This window comes from Engystomops pustulosus, chromosome 4 (genome assembly GCF_040894005.1).
Source record: "Engystomops pustulosus chromosome 4, aEngPut4.maternal, whole genome shotgun sequence".
In the NCBI taxonomy this organism is placed as follows: domain Eukaryota; kingdom Metazoa; phylum Chordata; class Amphibia; order Anura; family Leptodactylidae; genus Engystomops; species Engystomops pustulosus.
This window is the reverse complement of record NC_092414.1, coordinates 170,006,605-170,028,058: the sequence shown is the minus strand read 5'-3', so window position 1 is coordinate 170,028,058 and position 21,454 is coordinate 170,006,605. Positions and strand designations below refer to the sequence as shown.

The following is a 21,454-nucleotide window of genomic DNA, read 5'->3' as shown; positions in this document are numbered from 1 at the left end:
TCAACCTGTGTGCCCCTGTGTAGCGCTGCCGCCGCGCCCCCGTGTTTCTGCGCCCATACTTAGCTTCAAGCCCCGCGTCAGCGATCCGCCCATCTTCTGTAGCTCCTGCACCGCGCGGCCCATGTCACGTGACTGACGCGACCTGGCGTCAGGTCGCGTAAGTCACGTGACCAGAGGCGCGCGGTGCAGGAGCTACAGAAGATGGGCGGATCGCCATTAGGAGTGAAGGTATGCGGAAGAAGACATCAAGGGTAAGTATATAAGGTTATTATTTGTAATGGGAAGGAAGCTAGGGTCTTTTTTTTTTTTTTTTTTTTTAGTAAATGGAGGCTGGGGCTTTTTATTAGTTAAGGGAGGCCTCTAGGGCCTTTTATTTAGTAAAGGGAGGCCTCTAGGGGCTTTTAATTAGTAAAGTGGGGCCTCTAGGGCCTTTTAATTAGTAAAGGGGGCCTCTAGGGCCTTTTAATTAGTAAAGGGGGGCCTCTAGGGCCTTTTAATAAGTAAGGGGGGCCTCTAGGGCCTTTTAATTGGTAAAGGGGGGCCTCTAGGGCCTTTTAATTGGTAAAGGGGGGCCGCTAGGGGCTCTTAATTGGTAAAGGGAGGCCGCTAGAGGCTCTTAATTGGTAAAGGGAGGCCGCTAGGGGCTCTTAATTGGTAAAGGGAGGCCGCTAGGGGCTCTTAATTGGTAAAGGGAGGCCGCTAGGGGCTCTTAATTGGTAAAGGGAGGCCGCTAGGGGCTCTTAATTGGTAAAGGGAGGCCGCTAGGGGCTCTTAATTGGTAAAGGGAGGCCGCTAGGGGCTCTTAATTGGTAAAGGGAGGCCGCTAGGGGCTCTTAATTGGTAAAGGGAGGCCGCTAGGGGCTCTTAATTGGTAAAGGGAGGCCGCTAGGGGCTCTTAATTGGTAAAGGGAGGCCGCTAGGGGCTCTTAATTGGTAAAGGGAGGCCGCTAGGGGCTCTTAATTGGTAAAGGGAGGCCGCTAGGGGCTCTTAATTGGTAAAGGGAGGCCGCTAGGGGCTCTTAATTGGTAAAGGGAGGCCGCTAGGGGCTCTTAATTGGTAAAGGGAGGCCGCTAGGGGCTCTTAATTGGTAAAGGGAGGCCTTTTATGACTGTTTTAGTGTCATTTTGTACTATTTTGGTTGGTGGTGTGCCCCAGGATTTTCTAAGTATAAAAAGTGTGCCGCGGCTCAAGAAAGGTTGAAAATCACTGCCATAGAGGGTCCCAAAACATGTATGTTCCCCTATATAAAGAGTCCTGCACTACAGAGCATTCATTATACAGTAGTTGGAGTATCTGCTACAGATTTTGCATTGGGCCACAGCAGCTTCACATTCTGACCTACCTATACATCTCTGGGCTGCAGGGCTGATATTTACTGATGAGCCTATTCCAGCTTTGTATTATGGTAAGGTTTCAGCTGCAAATCCTGTCCCTGTGTAATGACCCGGACAAGCAGCACTATAGTTATCTTAAATCATTTGACCTGCAGGGAAGCAATTTATGGCTGTAGGAAGTCCTTGTAAAGCTTGATCTGATCCTGTGCTTAGTACAGAGTCAGTAGTGCACCAGAGGATCATGCATTGGGTCCAGGTTCCAACACACGTTTGGGACCCACCCAATAATTATAATGTACATAGAAAGAGCATTTTAAACCTGGGACACTTCCTCATAGATCCAGGCACCATGACTGTGGCAATCTTATCACTGCTCTGACATGGTTTGGCGGGAAACCTATATCAATGACCATATTGACCATTTGAAGTGAATGTAGCCGGTTGCTACTCAAGTTTATGTGTACTTTCCTCTGGTTCTGTATGGTGTGTGATGATCTTTTTATGATGCCAGTAGTCCCTGTGGGACTTCAATCCGGTCCAAATAAAAGCCTTAGTGCAAGTCTAAAATCCCAACCCCGGGCCCATAAGAACTGGTGAGTCTTTTTGTAAATATGTGATTTCTTCAGCCTCTCCATATCATGTGATGGATAGTACGTTCAGTGCTGTATTGTATGGATCGTGTCCTGCCGGTGAATCACCGCCTCCTACTGTAATGACTCCACGCACCGGATCATGTTCTTGACTAGTCACGATTACACCCAGCATTGACTGCATTCACCTTCCACAGTAATTTGCTGCTCACTACAAGATCTGACATAAACCCTCTTATCCAAATGCCACATTACCATCTCTTTCAGCAGTTTACAAGCCTTTTGCGCAACACTGTCTTTTTCCTACGCCTTTGCCATAATTATTATAAAAAGGAACCTGCAGGCAACATGATTCCACTTGCGTTTATGAGCAACTTATTTTCTATACAAGTGTTTTGCTTCCGATTTTGTTTTACACTAAAAACTGGAAAAATATTGGCTTAATTTTTTTTTTTTTAAAGGGAATTTACTAAGGTGGTTGCGCCAGTTTTCTTTCGGATTTTGCAGTTTCTTTTTAGTGCAAACTGCTTGCACAGGTATTTAAGAGTCTGCGGCACAAATTAGGGCACGTTCTGGTGCTCAGTCGGACCATAAGCCAGATTTAACATGCATGCAAGTCTGACATAATTGTGTTGCACACCCCATGTTAAAGGTGCACCAAAAAAAGTGGTGCACTCTTTCAGAGCAGTGTAGGGAGCGCCAGATTCATGCAGAACATGCGCCAGAAATCCTGAATTTGGTGCACCCTGCACCCTACACAGGCAAACTACATTTAGTAAATGTGTCCCATTATGTTATTGTCAGGTTGTTCCAGTTGATATAATGTTGAGTAGTCTTTATCTAGATTTTGATGTGGATTTGGCTAATGTTGTTACTCTTTGCCTAACAACTGTATGCATTGACTGAACACCTAAATATTTAGGACAACTTGTATGTCCACTCACCTTTAGTTCTGTATATTTTCTTTTTATTTTTTTTAAATTATTTGTATTAATTTTCAAAAGTACCGTAAACATACAAAGCTCTGTATATGTTCAATTGTTCCTGCTTGTTACGGATGATATTGTGTGCACAAGCATGTGTATGATCAAAGGAGCGTGGCCTAAGTTTGTCTAAGAATGTTGCAGGTACACAATATTTTTTCTTTAGTTTACAGCTGTTGTTTCATTGTTTTTTTTTTTCTATCGGTTATTTGGAGCCGGAACACAGAGCTAATGGCATATACTGGAAAGAGTTGCATCTATTGTGTCAGTGTGACCACTCCTGGATAGGGATAACTGATGCTAAAATCTGAAGGAATAACGGAGACGTGAACTAGCCCTAAGACAACAAATAAGTGCCCATTATTAAATGATAAATCTGACCGATACGTTTATGACTGTCCAGTCTGACCATGCACCTCCTTATGATTAATCTAGTGCGCTTTAAAGGACATCTTAGATTAGATTAGATTTACAGATGGTAGAGTAGTCCTAGTAACCATTTACTGAGAAACTATGCTCCTATTATTATGAATTTATGGACCGTGATTTTGGAAATATAGTGTTTTAAAAATTATGAACCAGAAAACCTTGTCTTATTTATTCGCTTCCCCCATTGTGCTACCATTCCCACCCATCCACAGTGCATAGATCAGCTGATGTCAGGGACCAGGCGGGACTGGTAGCATAATGGGGAGTGAATAAATTGTAAGACGAGGTGCTCTGGTGATGTAGACTTATTGCCATAATTTTTATAACTCTATATTTCCTAAATGGCAACGTGTGGAGTCATAATAAAAAAAAGACCAGAGACCGATTAAGCATAATTTATACTGCTCTATATTGCCGAAAGTGTGGCTTATACAGATCTAATATAAGAATTCCTGAGGAGAACAGTTCCTCAGGAACTGGTTAGTAGGACTACTCTATCTGATGGTAGATGTTCTTTAACGTCCCTGGTCGGTCCGTTATTCACGTACCATGCACTGGCCAGATTTCACAGAGCAGAGGACTCTGAGCATCGTAGTGATATATACCAGTAGTCCCTGTAATTGTGATTACAGTTCATTGCTGCTGTTTTCTATTGATGCCCGTCCTCAGCACTATGGTCTGTCCATGAAATGCGGCCAGTTCGTAGTCCGTGATTCATGGACTGAATACAGTTGTGTGTCGCTGGCCTAACTCTTTCCATTTGACTCTGAATAAATATGCTATAAAGTGTTTAGTTCTGTGATCAGTCGTCTTTAGTGTAAAACCAGTTATTTGTGTTGATCAGGGGCCGCACAATACATACAGGGAATATTTAAAGATTTTTTTTTTTAACTTGCTAGAAATCCCAACATCACGCTATTTTTTTCCTTCTACATGTAAGGGAAATAGCTCCATTACCAAGAATAAATAATATGCTTTCTGTCTGTCATTGCCATATTATCTTGCAATTTAGATGACATCTTCCAAGAAAAAAAGTGTCTGGTCACTCAGCGGGAGAAGTCTATAAGCTCTAATGCTGAGGTTTTTTTATGCTTATTTATTAGTTTTTTTGTTAGTGGACTTCATTGCTTAATTGTCCCCTATGGCTTATTTCTGTTGAAGAGATTGTATCATGATTACAGATAATGCTGTTAGTCACTGTCGCAGAAACTAAGCGGTTAAAAACAAATCACAAAGTTTAATTTTTGTGACTGGTTGTGTTATTAATTACCACTCCTTACTTGTCAGATACAAATCCTTCTTATATCCTACTTATATTTGTTTTCCACACATCCTTCCTTCTAAACCGAAGTGTTATTTTTTTATTCTAATGAGTCAGAAAAGTCCCTTAAAGGCTGTTACATCTTGCCGGAGCACTACCGCTTCACCTTTTTTAATCTTACACATTGGGAGGGGGAAGTGCTCCTGCACAGTGTATCACACTGTGAAGCTACAGCACACAGGGGCTTTTGGAAGCGCCCCAGTAACCCTTCAGGCTCATTAGCATAATTGTGAAAAGGAGGAGGCCATGGATAACAAATATAAGGAGATTACCACAGTCACAGTGCCTGGATCTATGAGTAAGTGTCCCTGGTTTATCATGATGAATTCTGATGGTAGACTTTTGAAGTACTTGACGCTTTATCAGCTTCTCCTATCTATGGTCAGTGTGAGTAGGAAAGAAAGCGAATTTGCTGTGTAAAAATAATGACACCTTCCTTTATTAAAGTATATTACAAAGTTCACTATTGTAACTATATAAGTCAAGAGTGTGGACTATTTTTATTTTTTTTTAGTAGCCCGTTTCCTAATGAACAAATCCCCCCCCCCCCCCGTCTTTGTACATGAGGTGGTGCTGTGACAAAAGGCACGGGGCTTTGGCAGTGATGAGCCTTTCTTCTCAGGTCATTAGTTATTGCAGGAAGAAAGTGTTCAGTGCCCATACATTTCCTTCTCTTGCTTATAAACTTGAGAAACCTGTGAGTACTAGCGAGCATCCCCCTCCTCTTTCCTTTCCAAGGTCTCCAGTCATCAGCAGTGTGGCTAAAAGCTTTGTGGAAAAGCCGCGTCTCCCATGAGAGGGATCCGAGGAGAGTGATGCTGCAGGGAGGGGAGGAAAGGGTGGAACAGTCGGAATACAGGAAACCATGTGGCAGGATCACTTCATGGGCCCCAGCTGATGTGAATGAGCGCATTGACAGAAGCAAATTAGTAAGGCTTGCAGAGTCCTGTCACGAAAATGACTGTGAGAAACGCATTCGGGGCCCTGCTTCTCTTTACAGACTTTATCCAGAACTAGCCTCTCACTTCTTCTTTCATCTTCCAAGAAAATCAGTTGATTTCCTCCTTTGTCTGCATGAATCATAGTCTCCTCATAAGGCACCTTGGCATAAGTCCTCCACTCCGAGACTCGAGCGGTCGCAGTATTCGTTGAGACATTCTACTTTTTTCTCACTATCTTGCCTGCCTGTTGTGTGCCAGAGAGGCCCTGTGGGTAATACTGGCACGCAGACAGCTGTGCCCCGCAGCTGTGCTCCACACCTCTCCATGCCCACAAGTGATTTGGCAGGAACGTCTCTATGTTGTGGGAATATGAGTCGAGCATTGATGAACGCCAAGGCAGAGTGGAAAAGGCAGATGATGACGTCCTCAAAGGAGTGGCTTTTCTGTGATTGGAAATAATACACATTTGAAAAAAGAAAAGGGGGGTCTCCTCTCCAGGCGGAATATGCTGAAGGTTTTTTGAAGGCATCTACAGCAGCGTCTCGGATTTCACTTCCAAAACAGATCTAGCCCTGGATGTGAAGGAGACTTTACTGGATTTTGGTCTTCATTTTTTTGTGTGCCTGTGAATGAGATGCTGAAGTCACGTCTAGACAATAACTTACATTTTCTTCTGGGCTTTGCTGGACGGACAGCGTTTGTTTGCACACTCGCACCTCGGAGGTGGCTTTCTGCAGACTAGTGCTAGTTTATTTACTTTGTACACGTTGTCTGGTTATTATTACGATTTATCTCGCCGGAGAAAATGTTAGCTCCATATCTGTCTTGGAAGTCCTTTTCCTGTCGAGGAAACCGGTGATGTTGTGATTCTTGGTTCAGGAGGAGGGAGAGCCGGGGCAGTGGTCTCTGACCAGGACAGCGCGGCTTTTATTTCTCTTCCCTCATTACTTGACGGGGAAAATGTATGAGAGACATAAAAGACGGTATAGCCTGTGCAACATCTCCAAGGTGGAGCGCGTTGACCGCAATGAGGTGGTGCTTTTAAAGGTAATGGGAGAATTCTTGTTTTACTCTTTTTTCGCACCTATTTTTGTATTATGGAGCATTGCTTTTTGTTACTTTTTGATTATTTGTGTACTTTGTATGTATTGCTGCACTGGTGTAACGTAATCACTTCCCATCCTTGCCTTGAGTATTGACTGCACTAGTAACAGTTCTGCTGTATATGCAGATGCAAAATCAAGTTTCTTTTGTTATGTTTTGTGTCCAAAATTGCAATCTTTGATACTTTTCCATTTATTATGTGTAGCGGACTTGTTGCAGATGATTATCTTCTTCTTCAAAGAATGTTCTGCTGTGTCTGTGTCCAGCAGCTGGGCTGTACTAGGCTTAGTGTTTACATGTGAATCCATTCAGCTATATACTATACTGTTTATTTGACTTTTTTTTTTTTTTTTACTATACAAACAGCAGCTTGAGTTTGTTTTTAGTTGTAATACAGTGAAGCAGTGAAGCTTCAAAGCTTTCTGAAGAAGCACGGTATAAAGTTTTCTTATTAATGTAATGTAATGATTCATGGCTTGGCTAAATTTAGTTGGGTAGAGGATAGTCAATGCAGTCTGGGAATGTTCCAGTCATAACGGTTTTTGGGAGGCTGGCAGTGATCCTGGCACAGTACATATAGGGCTGTGCCGGCTGCCTGTCATATAAACCATATGCTGGAAGTATAGGAAAGTTGCAGTCACTTCTGTGGCATTTTGGAATAAGTAGCTATTAAGCCCATCAGTGCCGGGATGTTTATACTGGACTTTCTGATTGCTGCTTTCATGAGCCGTAACCCTTTGGTGTACTTGTATTGTGGTTATTCCTCTTGCTGGAAATAGAAGTAAATTATGTTCTTCAATAGCAAACCTTCCAACGAAAGTCAATATTTGAAATAAAATCATAAAACATAGAATAATACGTATCTGCAACATATGAAGGTGTCCCCCTAAAGGGACCTGACTGGAACATTGGGGCAGATTTAGCAAGGTGTCTAAAAATAAGAATGTTCTTGGTTTCCCATGGCAACCAATTACAGCTCCCCTTTAAAATATTCATGAGCACTGGTAAAATGAAAGCTGAGCTCTAATTGGGTGCCATGGACAACTAAGAACATTCTTACATTTAGACCGCTGATAAATTTGCCCCATTGTGTGCAAACAACATTCCCAATCTCTTTGCCATGCTGGAAATCTTGGGGGAGCAGGAGTCTTTGATGTCCTTGAAGCGGTGGCTCTCTGGCATTTGTGGATGTGTCGGGTATTATTTCTATACTGTGGTGATAGAATAAGAACATATCAAAGTGGCTGAATATGTTATTCCTAGGCAACTTCACTGGAAGGTAGAACCCAGGACCATGCCACATAAAGTGAGTTTTTCACGTTTTCAAACCATCCTCTACCCAAAGGATAGGGAATACCACTCTCCACCGGTTAGTAAGGCCCCCACTATCAGCTTGTTTACCCATGTTCCTGTGGATAGGGGATAACTTGAAAACGGTAAAACCCCTTTCAGAAAAACCTGTGACTACTCATGATATGTGCCTCATAACTTTTTCCTAGAACTCAGCATTGTGCCATTCCCTTGGCATTTCTCCTGGAAATCTTTGAATGGACAATTGTTTTTTTAACTTATTAATGGGTGCTTGTACACTATCATGCTATCCAGTGAGTGCTGACCATGCCAAGCTATGTGGGAACACAACTCTCTGACATGAGGCTTGGTAATCCATTTGGCAATATATTTCTAATAGGTAGAGATGAGCAGATCTGAACTTTAGGACTCACCTGGACAGACACACCTGGCCAATCACAGCCATGTCTGGTTTCTAGGGGTGTAAAGCTGCCTGATTGGCTGCTCTGCACCCAATGAAGCAACACGTTTGGGTTAGGTGGAGCTGCGGAACGGAAGATGGCGAACCTAAAGTTCTGGTCCGCTCGTCTCTACTAGTAGGAATATGAAAATTAATTTAGCGGACAGCACAAGGCTACACTATATGTATTACTTTTTAATGGATAATTTCACGCAACCATTTTTTAATGGGACGCATGTCAGTTCTGGAGCATGTCCTAGCCATAAGTTTTTCACAGGTCGCTCATTAAGGGAGATTAATCAGAAGTGTCCAAGAGCGTGTCTAGTTACCCTTGGAAGCCAATCAGAGTTCAGCTTTCATTTTATAAACAGTGGGAAAATGAAAGCTGAGTTCTGATTAGTTGCCATGAGACTAGAACGGTTCTGCTCTCAGACGCTTGTGAAAAATCTCCCCCATAGACTGCAGTTTATGAAGATCGGTAAATAATAGATGTTTTCTGCTTCCATATTATTTTGTTGCCTTGTGCTGGTAGCAAGTGCCGATTTCTGATTTTCTGAATATTACTACTGCATTACTGGATTTTTTATTCTATCCTTCTCCCAGATAATATTTATTTTTATTTTTTTCTCAGATTAATAGAGAAAACTGCTGTTCCCTAACCCCATGTCCGCATCCAGTCCTACTAGAAAAGCAGGCGAATGATACCAAAGGTAAGAGGATTCATTTCAGCCTGATATTAAGAATACGATTAAAGAAAAAGAGGTATCATTTGTAATTGAAATAAAAAATGTAAGGGTTTTCTGTTTTTATAATGTAATTTCCATCCAACTGGATGCTGAGCAAATTCCTTGCGCATGTAATCCAATCCTGCATGTGTCTGAGAAGAATACATATTCTTAAAGAGAATCTGTGGTCTAGAATCTACATCTCTTTGTAGATCCAGATGTAGATGGGGGGCCTGATGTCTGCCACATCCTTGTACAGGTTTTACTATTTCTTGGAAAGCTGCCTTTAAAAAATTACTTTAAATGTTATTTTATTTATATGCAAATTCCTTGCAGAGGCTACTTGTGGTGTGGAGTAGCCTCTTAGAAATCCTGTGCCTAAGGCTACTCCATCAGTAGGCCTACTGATCCGCTACCTTGCAGTTCCATGCTTCATGTGAGCATGGCCCGTGCAGACACAGGGGCTTCCTTAGATCACGGCTCAGTGAAGCCAGTAGGTGACCAGGAGCTTCTGTGCATGCACAGAGCTCTCTCTAGCCCCTGACGCCCCAGTAGCATACACACTTAGAGGGCATTTATCATGACTTGCCGGTTTTCTTGCGTACAAGACAGAAAAAAATCACAATTCCTGGCACTTTTTTCATCCATACTCCAAATCCACATCACGTGGGCAAGCAGGGGGCTTGAACATGATGCATCCATGATGCATGTAGAGCCTGATTTACTCCCCGATTTTGTTGTTTAGACACTGGCTGGCGGCTCCAAGCGGTGCCGGCGCTCATTGTGATCCTGATCGCAGTGCACGCGTCACCAGGACATGTGATGCTGACACCAGCTTGCGACTCCAATAGAAGGTCATGGCCTAGAGAGGTGAGGAGCTCTGTCCCTTATAGATCTTGCACACAGTGTCATTAACAGGATCGAGTTGTCTTTTTGACAGCCCGATCCTTTACTGTGATGGGGGGCCGATCTTATCAGTAAGTATGGGCTGTTACCATTATATCACTGTTATCTGGGATCTATATATAAGAAAAACTGGGAACACATATATAATTTGTTCCTTGCTAAACGTACCCTTGTGTTAAAAAAAAAAAAAAAAAAAGTTTTTTAAAAATTGAAGCATTATGCACCCCAAGCAGTAGCTCCCAGCAGTGTGATTCAGAATCCCTGTCCTGTACTTAATGTAGAAAATCTACTTTTTATGTTAATAAAGTGCAAGTGCTCTGGGGGGCGTCGCCAAAGTCGGACAGACTGCAGCTCCCGAATTCACTGTTACATTGCCGCGCTGTAGGTCAGCCAGTAGACTCCTTGCATCATGTTAAGCAGGAGGGGGCAAAGCAAATTTTATTTCATTTAGATTCTCATAGTAGAACCACCCACTTGAGTTATAATACTAGAATCAGCAGATATAAAATACAAGTTGCACCCATTTCACACCACAGTTTGCAGTGTTGGGTGCTAAATTTAATTTCTGCAATTTTTCCTTTACGGCAAAAATACATGGGCTGCAGAGCTGTTATACTTGTAAAAATGGGATAATTGCCTTGGTGGAAATCAAAGGTAACAGATGGTAGATGAAATGTCTTCTATTTACCATCAATTCTAGGTGTCTGATGAATTTGACCTTCTACTATATAATTTCCTACTTAACCAAATATCTGGCGATTTTTAAGCTTGCTGTCCTATTACCCACAAATCTAAGGTGCCAGCTCTGTGGTTACTAACATGCATAGGTGATAAATACTAATACCTTCATAGTATCTTAGTTGTGTTGGTTGTATAGTACATGGCTGTTTGTACAGTGTACTTTGGATCTATACACTTCCTTTTTTTTATTTTTGTTCACATTTGGACGCATTCCATTGTAGATTTCATCGCAATAACGTTGCATCCTCTTCTTCTTCTCTCCTTTTGTGTTCTGTGCTGCTCAGGAATATTGTGATAGTTCTGGATCGATCTTGTGAATACACAGGAGTGTCCAATAACAATAGTTTAGGGGCAGCTTTTCTGTCTCTGACGGTGATGATGTGTTCTATGTGTCCCTCAGTGACCGCACATCTGCTAGTGAGATTGTATCATACAAAGAAGATACATCAGATTACTGCAGCTGGGCCTGTGTGTTTCTATACAGATGTTGGAAAGCTGAATGGTGTAATTTCTATAATTACATTGTTACATAGTTTATACGGTTGAAAAAAGACACATATCCAGGGGATTTAGGGGAAACAATTCCATATTACATAACAGTCAATGTTATTTACATGTAAAAAGACCCTCCTTGAGGCTTCTCTGCTGTCCCTACTGTCACCATCGCCTGAGGCAGGCTATTCTACATATTCACAGTCCTCATAGTTAAAAATTCACTGATTCCCCAAAAGCTTAATTCTAGTTTTTAAGTTACAAAAAAAAAGTAGAGCAAATAAATTACTGACCTGATTATTTTGTTGAAGTTTTAGTGGATACAGGTGGTCCCCTGCTTCAGTCCCCTGCTTCACTCGACTTACAGACGACCCCTAGTTAAAGACAGACCCCTCTGCCCACTGTGACCTCTGGTGAAGCTCTCTGGATGCTTTACTATAGTCCCAGACTGCAATGATCAGCTGTAAGGTGTCTGTAATGAAGCTTTATTGATTATCCTTGCTCCAATTAGAGCAAAAAAATTTGATACTCCAATCGTAACTGGGACAAAAAAAAATTTTGTCTGGATCTCCAATGATAAAATATATAGTTTCGACTTGCATACAAATTCAACTTAAGAACAAACCTATGGAACCTATCTTGTACGTAACCCGGGGACTGCCTGTATGTGACTTCTGGACTGTGTAAGAGCTTATAGAAATACATGATGACATGTGCAAGGAGGCTGCAGGATTTATATAAAGACATCTCTTTGACAAGGGGGAGGGTAACAGCCAAGTGTCAGCTTATCCATGCCGTTAGTGGGAAGAACAGAGAGAATGCACCTTGTAGAGTTTGTGAGAAGTATTATTTCATGGGTAGAGCAAGGTTTTTCTAAAGCAGACAGGTCAGGAGAGGTGAAGAGAAATGAATGAACACAATGCTAAGACTTGACCTTATAAGCATCCTTTTGGCATCCTTTAAATGGTCAACCAGGACCTTGTGAACATAAAGAATATTATGTTTTATAATCAAAGAGGTTTTTTTTTTTTAATAATATGGCAAAAAAATCATCAATTTCCCATGACATTTCAGTCCAGTGTGTTCCCATCCTTAGGTCCTGCACGAGGTATAGTTCATTTAATGGCTCCTAAAAGCTTCCCAAGGGAGGAGCAGGACTACAGGTCCTAGGAATACAATGACAATAAGTCCTGCTCCTCCCTTCAGGCCCTGCAATATTCATTATTCAATGAATTAGCTTTGACAGGAGTGTTCCTTTTGAGGCAAATTATTAAAGTATTACAAAGTCATTATAAAGTAAATGAAATAATACCTGCTGTTTTGCTCTTTGTATTAATCTAGAATGTAATCCGTTTCTGGAGGAGTCTCTTCAAGCAGAACATTCATCTCCACACACGCCAAAAAGTGATCTGGCAAGTGACTACATGTCCTCTGAAGTACTGGATGAGATGATCTTTTCAAAGGTATAATAATAATAATTATTATTCTAATGTGGCAAAAACCCATGGTGGTGTATTTACTGTACCCTGTTATGAGCTGATGCGGAGGATTGAGGGTGTGCAGTGCAGACATACAATTGCAATGTTCGGCTACAGCTACCTGGTAGCCGTCTATTTTGTTTTGCTTGTCGCTGTAATGTTGTAATGCATCTACTTCACAATAATAACAGCGAGTGAGTGGTGGCTTAGAGTAAAGTAAAAATCCTACAGAGGATACAGACGTTAAGCTGAGTGTATTTTTTGCTTGAGTTTATCAGTATTTTTTTAACGTTTTAGTCTTTGGGAAACAATATATGGAATATATTGTTAGTGTATGTGCAAGAGTTAATACTGTGGGAGTATATAGCTTTTCTCAGAGAAGCCGGTCGTATCTGCAGAAGGCTGAGTACAGGGTGAGATCACTTCCCGTTGTGTGTCGCTGCTTTTCTTTTGCAGTATGGAAACTATTATTATTATTATTTTATTTATTACAGAGGATGACGGAGCAGTCTGGATTAGTAAGTGTGCAGTCACAAGTAGAGCGTGTTGCTGGCATTAAGACGTTACGTTGTACAGACCTGTCATAGTCAGTTTCCTTACAGTTTCTGGTTTCTGCCAGGGAAGGGGGGGGGGGGGTTGTTCTAGTGTAGAATAGGATTGCACATGGTTTAAGGCTTGTGGAGGTTGCGTCTGGCACAACTACAGGCGGTCCCCTACTTAAAGAGAACCCGTCATGCAAAATAACCCCCCTAAACTAAATATATTTTCATAAACTGCCATTAGAGAGCATTGCCTCTATCCCTTCATTGTCCCTCTACATGCCTGTAAACCTAAGCTATGAGGTCCTAAAGCTGTATGCAAATGACCTGTGAAATGTCCAATGAAGCATTAGCATATTCAAGCTGTCCACTCTATTCATGAGTGGGTGGCACAGCCACACCCCCAGTGAATGACTGACAGCCTGTATAATGATGTGAGGCTGTATAATGATGTGCTTCCTGGTGCTGGTGGCCACGCCCCCTGCAGCCTGTGTGTGCATGTGTGTGTGTATAGGAGAGATCCAGCAGCTCCAGGCAGCCATGTTATAGCAGAACATGTCACATTCATGTGTAGCTGATGTCTGTGTCTCTCACTTGTATATTAGGAGGATGCAGCATGTCAGCAGATGACATACACACACTAGCCATGCTTTACTATACATTACACACAGACATGAGCAGGAGGAGGAGAGGGGAGGGGGAACAGGGGTGACATCACTGCCTCTGACCATGTGACCAGCCTCATTTACATGATAAAGAATAGATGATTTTACAATGATTAATGTATGAAATAACTAGATAAAGGCTGGGATGGGATCCATGTGAGCTGATCCAACAGGTAGAGGTGACAGGACTAGTGACACAGACCTGATGACAGGTGTCCTTTAAGAACACCCGACTTACAGACGACCCTTAGTTACAAACGGACCTCTGGATGTTGGTAACTTAATGTACTTTAGCCTTACACTACAATGATCAGCTATAACAGTTATCACAGGTGTCTGCAATTAAGCTTTATAGTTAATCCTGATTCTTATGACAACCCAACATTTTTAAAATCCAATTGTCACAGAGACCAAAAAAATTCTTGCAGGGGTTACAATGATAAAATATACAGTTCCGACTTACATCCAAATTCAACTTAAGAACAAACCTACAGAACCTATCTTGTACATAACCTGGGGACTGTCTGTACTGGGATTTTGTAAAATTGTTGTATTTGAAGTAAAACTGTAAAATTGCAAAAAATGGTGCTAAAAAAGAAGCAAAATTGTCACCCTCTGATTCTCTAACACACCAAATTTAACCCTACTCTGTTCCAAAAGACAAAGGGAATGCCCTTCCCATCACATATTAGCTGCAGTGGTACTTCCTGTGTGGACAGGAAGTACATATCTATAAATAAACTGCCAAAATTGCCAAAGTTCATAGCCATAAGCTGCCATGTTGGAAAAGCTATCCTGTAGGTTTGATGTTTCCCATACAGACGTTTGGAGTATATTTGTGGGAGATGAGGGCAGAACACATATCTTTAGCTAAGAGATGGACAGGCCCTATGTGAAGCATGAGAAAGATCTGCGTGGGCAGGGGAACAGTAAGGCAGTTCATAGTTATATGATAAATCTGCCGCGATAGAAGACTGTCAGGTCAAACTTTGCACCATCCATTGGGATGGCCTTGACCCCTTTTGTCAAAACTGTTATTTAACCCTTGATAAATGTGGTTCAGTGTTTTAAATAGTTTTTCTCTTGGCTTAGATTCCAATTTACAACTGCATGATAAATCTGCCCATTATGTGCAGCATCTGGTTGTGCAAGTATGAAAGTTAGAACATTTAAAGGGAATCTATCACTAAATTTAACTTCTACAAAGTACCACCGTGCTCTCTAGAGCAGTGGTTCTCAACCTGTGGGTCGTGACCCCGGCGGGGGTCGAACAATCAAAACACAGGGGTTGCCTAAAGCCATCGGAGCCACTATTTTATTGCCTTTTTTGGCACAAATACAATATTCTTGTACATGGTTTGGGGTCACGGCAACATGAGGAACTGTGTTGTGGGGTCACAGCATTAGAAAGGTTGAGAACCACTGCTCTAGAGGTTGGGTTCTTTAGTGTAGCCATGCCTTTATTATCTAGTTTACCCCCTTCCTTATTTTAAAAGAAATGTATATTTGTAAATGTAAATGCTTTGGTGGGAGTTACCAGAGTCCCTCCAGCCCACCCCCCCCCCCCCCCCACAAAGCACCCTCCACTTCTCTGTAGAGGTTACATTTCGTGATGTATTTTCTTTGAGCATTTGAGGTCTAATTTCTTTGAGAGTTTAGAAGCAACATTGTACCATACCATTCACATGTAAGCCTTGTCCCAGAGGAGCAACCCTGACTCCGCTAAGTTGCCCAGGAAAACACCATTACCATCCAGCGTGCTGACCATATGTTATACAGAATAGTTACAAATTGTTATCACTTAAAGGAAATCTAGCATCACAATCCATCATTATAAACCAGGGACACTTACTCATAAATCCTGCACTGTGCTTGTGATTATCTTCTTATATCCATGGCCTCCTCCCTTCTAAAATTATGCTAATGAGCCAGAAGGGCTCTGTGGGTATTACTAGTGCCCCTCAGTGATGCAATTTCACATGGCTGTTACAATGAGCAGTACATGCTTCCCCCAACCCCTTTCTAACTCCCTCCTCCTCCTGTCTGTGTAATCGAGCAGCAGCAGGAAGTGCAGGGGGAGACCTGCTCTGCTCATAGTAACAGCCTGTGAAGCTGCAGCACAGAGGGGGTTCTGGAAACACCCGCCAAAGCCCTTCAGACTCACTAGCATAATTATAAAAGTTGGCTTTAGAAGAATGAAGGTACCTAACTCTGAGTAAGTCTCCCTGGTTTATCATGATGGATTTTGGTGTTAGATTTCCTTTATGTATGGCTTTAGTAAAAGTTCCTGGTCATGTATACTGTGTACAGATCCTACTAAAGATGAAATGTGCACATTTGTTTAGTCCAAAGCATCAAAACACAGCTGAGCCTTGCAATATGAAAGGAAACATGTGCCCTTTGTTATACACCCAGTTTTATGTGTATTAATAGTACAAGGAAGTAACCACGTATAAACTTGCTCTCCTATTCCTATACAATGTGTCAATTCTAAAGGTGAAACTTGGCCCTATATTTAGACTCTTAAATGACTTGTCAAGGGATTAATTAGGTGCAATAATTATAGGAGAGGGTAACTTTCTGCTCCCATCATCCTCTGCTCTCTTCTAAGTTACGTTCTTCGGGTCAGTTCTGTAGTGTAGCCTGTAAGCTGCCGTTATTATTTCACATGTTGTATCCCTGCTCATAGAAAGAATTATGTTATAGGAATATTGCGGTGATTGAAACAAATATCAATACTAAGAATATTATGTTTTTCATTGGATTTTTGGATTTTTCATTATAAGGAACACTAAACTCTTTTTCTCATATAAAGTTTCAATGAATGTATCAAATGGTTTATACAAAGTATCTTCTCAATGTGTCCCAGGAGCTCAGTCACACCTTTTTTTCCTCCCTATCTTTGGCCATAAGAGAACTGGCTGGAGCAGTAGAAAGATTCTCAAGCCCTAGCCTTTTGGGCAGGATTATTACAGGACAAGCTGGCGATCTGTAGTGCGGTAGCGTACATGTGATTTCTATTTTGGGAATCTGTAGGGTAGACGTTGGATTATTTGGACATGGTGCTGATTTTGTAGGACAGTATGGGTTCCTTCATATTGTATGAGCTTGTGGTAAGAAAAGATCATTGATAATTCTCTGTCTTCTTCCAGCTTGAAGATGAGCAGTCTATGATGAACGCTTCCAGCTCTGGCTCAGAGGACACTTCATCCCTAGAAAGGACCTCTTCCCATGGAAGTGATCTCTCACTTTCCCGTGCCTTAGCCGGGAGAAAGCACAGAGATTTGGACAGTAACACCAAAGCTGCATCTGAAAAGATAAGGAAGTCTGAGGAGACTGGAATGTCAGAGATTGTTTCTCTCGTCTCTTCCAATGTTACAGAAGTGTCGTCAAATTCTGTGCAGTCCAGGAGCACAGTCCGCTCGCTCTCTCCTTCCAGAAGACATAGCTGGGAGCCTGGAAAGCACAAGGGCAATGACACGGATATCAATCACAGGTGGTAAGTGTATATTCCTGGTTGGGGTCACTATCCCTTTGCTTAGCTCTTGGTTTTATTTAGAAATACATGAAGAAATTGCCATCTGGGAAGTCCCAGACGCTTTACAGACCCTTATGAGAGGGACATGAGTAGCTCCAATAGTATTCAGTTAATGTGGACTATGGTAGATTGGTTCTAGAGGTAATATATCCTTCTTATAGCAGCCATTGTATCTTTTCTTCATTCCGAGGTCCTTCTGATATTAGCTCATCAAGGACCTTGGAGCCTGCTGTTACCTCCTATGACAGTGGTGGCGAACCTATGGCACTGGTGCCAGAGGTGGCACTCTGAGGCATCTCTGTGGGCACAAGGTCTGTCGCCCAGGCACAGAGTTTGCCAGACATGGCATCTTCCTGCAGTCTCAGGCAGTCCAAGTAGTTCCCTGCTATTGTAAAATGACCCATCCTGTGCTGCTTGGTCCTGTCCGAAGAGTGAAAAGGTGTCGGATTGGAGCTCAAAGATTCTGGTAGCAATAAGTTTGTTACTGCCTAAATTGCTGTGTTGGCACTTTGGAAAAGCTAATAGTTTTTGGGTCTCATTTTGGGCACTCGATCTCTAAAAGGTTCGCCATCACTGTCCTATGAGATCTGCCTTCTGCTAGATGTGAAGAGAGGGTCACAGACTTGGGACGGACATAACAAGAAGAAAACCGTTAACTTCTCCATTCTGCTTGTTGCATCTGTTTAACATCCTTTGTAATGGGAAATAACATATAGGAATGTGTATAATCACATACTTCACCAGTTTTCGACATTGTTGTGATAAAATATTGTCCTTTGCTAATTAAATTCACAATCATCTTGCCTTTTATTTTTTTGTCTTAGTCATAGTTTGGAGGGTCTTGCTGTAAATGCAATGTGTTCCCAAGAGCCGTCCAGCAGGCTATCTGGATCACATCTTAGAGAGGAACGTGGCTCACTGACTTCATTGACCGAGGAGGAGCAAGTATATGACCAGGGGATTAACAGAACATCTGAGTGCAAGGTAAATGACTGATTTCATTCATTTGACTAAATGTTAAAGGGAACCTGTCACCAGGAACCTCATTTTCACAAAAGCCCATTACACCTGCACTGCAAAGATGTCTTGTGCCTTCTCTGAGCATTTTCATTACAATAGAAGTGTGTGTTTTAACTTGCATGGCTCCCTGCCAGAACCCTGTGATGAGCCCTGGGGTTTGCTTTGGTTAGGATGTATTTAAAAAAAAAAATGTCTTGTTTTTGCTGCTCAATCACTCCTCACCTCTGGGGATCCGCCTTTCTGCTCGCTTACAACTTCTCCCTCCTGGGACGCAGTTCACCGTGGCTCGGTGAGGGCTGAGAGCTGAGGAGTGATTGAGCAGTACAGACCAGACACATGTTTTTTTTTTTTTTTTAAAGGGAACCCGTCACCACTATTTTCACAAATACAGGTAGTGGCAGGTTCCTATAGAGCTCTAGTAACTATCTGACACCCTGCTTTTAGCTAAAAATTGTTCCGCTCAGATCCCCATAAAATCATAGTTATAATCTTGCCTGGTATCTATGCAGCTTTGGAGCGAGTCCATGGGGGGGGGGGGGGGGGGGGGTGGCCTAAAGTCATGTGACCAGGGTGACATCATCAAAGGTCCTTGCGCTACTTAATATGAAAACTATACCCCATGTACATATCTGACCACATAAAACCATCACAGCAGCCTCCATGGACTTGTACTCCTCTCCATGCAGCCTGCTGTGATTTCATGTGATAAAATATGCTGTGATTTCATGACATATATGCTTAGTGTACAGTTCCTAATGCTACAAAAGCTATAGGACCTGCGATGATGTCACCCTGTTCAAATGACATTACAGCAGCATACAGAGATAGGGATGGGGAGGAGCTGCTGGATTCAGCCTGAGGAGGCCATGCCCACCTGGACTCGCTGTAGCCATGCTTAGTTACCAGATAAAACTATAAAGTTGAATATATGGGAATCTCAGGGGCATATTTTTTAGCTACAAGCAGGGTGTCAGATAGTTACTAGAGCTCTATAGGAACCTGTCACTACCTGTATTTGCGAAAATAGTGGCGACGGGTTCCCTTTAAATGCAACCATAGCAAACCCTGGGACTCTGCACAGGATTCTGGCAGGGAGCCAGGTAAGTTAAAACACACAATTATCGGTATATTGTAATGAAAATGCTCAGAGCAGACACAAAGGCATCTTTGCAATGCAGGTGTAATGGGTTTTTGTAACGTGTCTTAAAGGGGTTGTCCGAGAGTTCTGGAAAAAAACTAAAGGTGGCTGGGCGAGGGCTGCTTAAAAAAATAAAGTCCTACTTACCTTCCGGTGCGCTCCGGTATGCAGCGCTGCTGTCGCTCCGGTCCAGGCGCTATGTAAACAAACATGGCCGCCGGACCAGCGCAGGACTCTGTTTCCGGCCGGCCGTGGCCGGGCACGCCTACCCGTCCCTATTCACAGCATTGTGAATGGGGGCCGGAAGGTTGTCGGGTCCGGCTGGAAGCTGATACCGGAGGGCACCGTAAGGTAAGTAGGACTTTATTTTTTAAAGCAGCCCTCTACAGGCCACCTTAGTTTTTTCTCAGAACTCGGACAAGCCCTTTAAGGAGTGATAGGTTCCCTTTTTAAGTGATTTCTTATTTGTATAGGTTGTAATAGTTTTTGGCTTTATACTAAGTATTATGTGTACAGACACATAAATGGTTATTAATGGTGACTTTTTTTTTTTTTATTAAAGCTTCAAGAGGAGCAGTTGTTGGGTAACCGTGCCAGCTTTGGCTCAGAGGACACTTGTTCCCTAGAAAGGACCTCTTCTCATGGAAGTGATAGTTCTATTTCACGCTCTTTAATTGAGAGAAAGGACAGTAACCCATTGACTCCTTCTATGAGGGAGCGAGTGAATGAGAAGCCTGGAGTATCTGAGAACGAAGGAGAGGAGATGGACAGGATTACAGATGTGTCTCCACATGCCATCCGCTCCAGGAGCACCATCCGCTCTTTGTCACCTTTTAGAAGACATAGCTGGGAACCTGGCAAGCATAAAAGCAGTAATGCCGAGATCAACCGCCGGAGGTAAGACCCTCATCCCGCCAGGTACAGAGCAGCTGTGTCACATCGCTGTGCAGGGGAAGTCTAGGTTTGCTTTTCTTGGACACCATCCAAACTGTTACTATCTGTCATAAGGATTTAGTCCCACAATCCATCAGTGACAGGGTCACAATGAGGTCCCTCTATGTCCTGGAAGATAGGGCATCAAACAGAGAGAGATTTTAGAATGTTGTATACAAATGATGAGTAAAGAGAAAAACCATCTTAGGTGGGCCCCTCTTGGCTTAAATAAAGTAGACTTTTTATGACATTTATCCACCACGTATGTCATAAATTGATGATAGATGCAGGTCTTGCCACTGTGATCTGTGACTATCCTGCAGCCTGGGTGAACATGTATGCATAGTCAATATTCAACTCTTTGGCAGTTGTATGGCCACCTGGCTGCGTCCAAGGTGCTTGAAGCCAGTGCCTTATGTTAGATGTTTCTTATGTGTCTTTCTTGTTATCTTTATAAAATAAATAAAAAGAGTTTTAAAACAGCTCTATGGCAGCACTGAGCGTATAGTCTCTGCTGTTGTTGTCGCTGCCCATACATGGCGCACACCCCACTTCTTGCAGTCAGGCTGAATGGTCAGCAGACCTCGTTCCTGAGAAAGATGAAAGGTGGGACCTACATTGATCATGTCTTTATGACATATCCTGCCAGAAGGCGCGGCGTGCTATTCACGTGGGGTAGTGTCTACCTCCGTTAATGTCTCCCAGCATGTCCCTCATGCCCCCTCCCTTCAGAAGATGTCGTCCTCTGCACTGCCAAAGGAAGGGGGCATGAGGGACATACTAGCAGCCATGGGCTGAGACACATAATGCCTTGCTTGAATAACAC

General features: G+C 42.6%; 1 protein-coding gene across 8 annotated transcripts in view; it reads left to right on the top strand.

Annotated features, from left to right (window-relative positions):
• AKAP13 (A-kinase anchoring protein 13) overlaps window positions 1-21,454 on the top strand; it is a 139,033-nt gene that overhangs the window by 71,016 nt on the left and 46,563 nt on the right. For all 8 annotated transcript variants that reach the window (XM_072148544.1, XM_072148543.1, XM_072148546.1 and 5 more), the window contains 5 exons: window positions 9,085-9,163; window positions 12,659-12,780; window positions 17,152-17,498; window positions 18,362-18,521; window positions 20,258-20,592. In XM_072148544.1, the coding sequence (XP_072004645.1) occupies window positions 9,085-9,163; window positions 12,659-12,780; window positions 17,152-17,498; window positions 18,362-18,521; window positions 20,258-20,592 (1,043 nt within the window). The remainder of the gene's footprint in view (window positions 1-9,084; window positions 9,164-12,658; window positions 12,781-17,151; window positions 17,499-18,361; window positions 18,522-20,257; window positions 20,593-21,454) is intronic.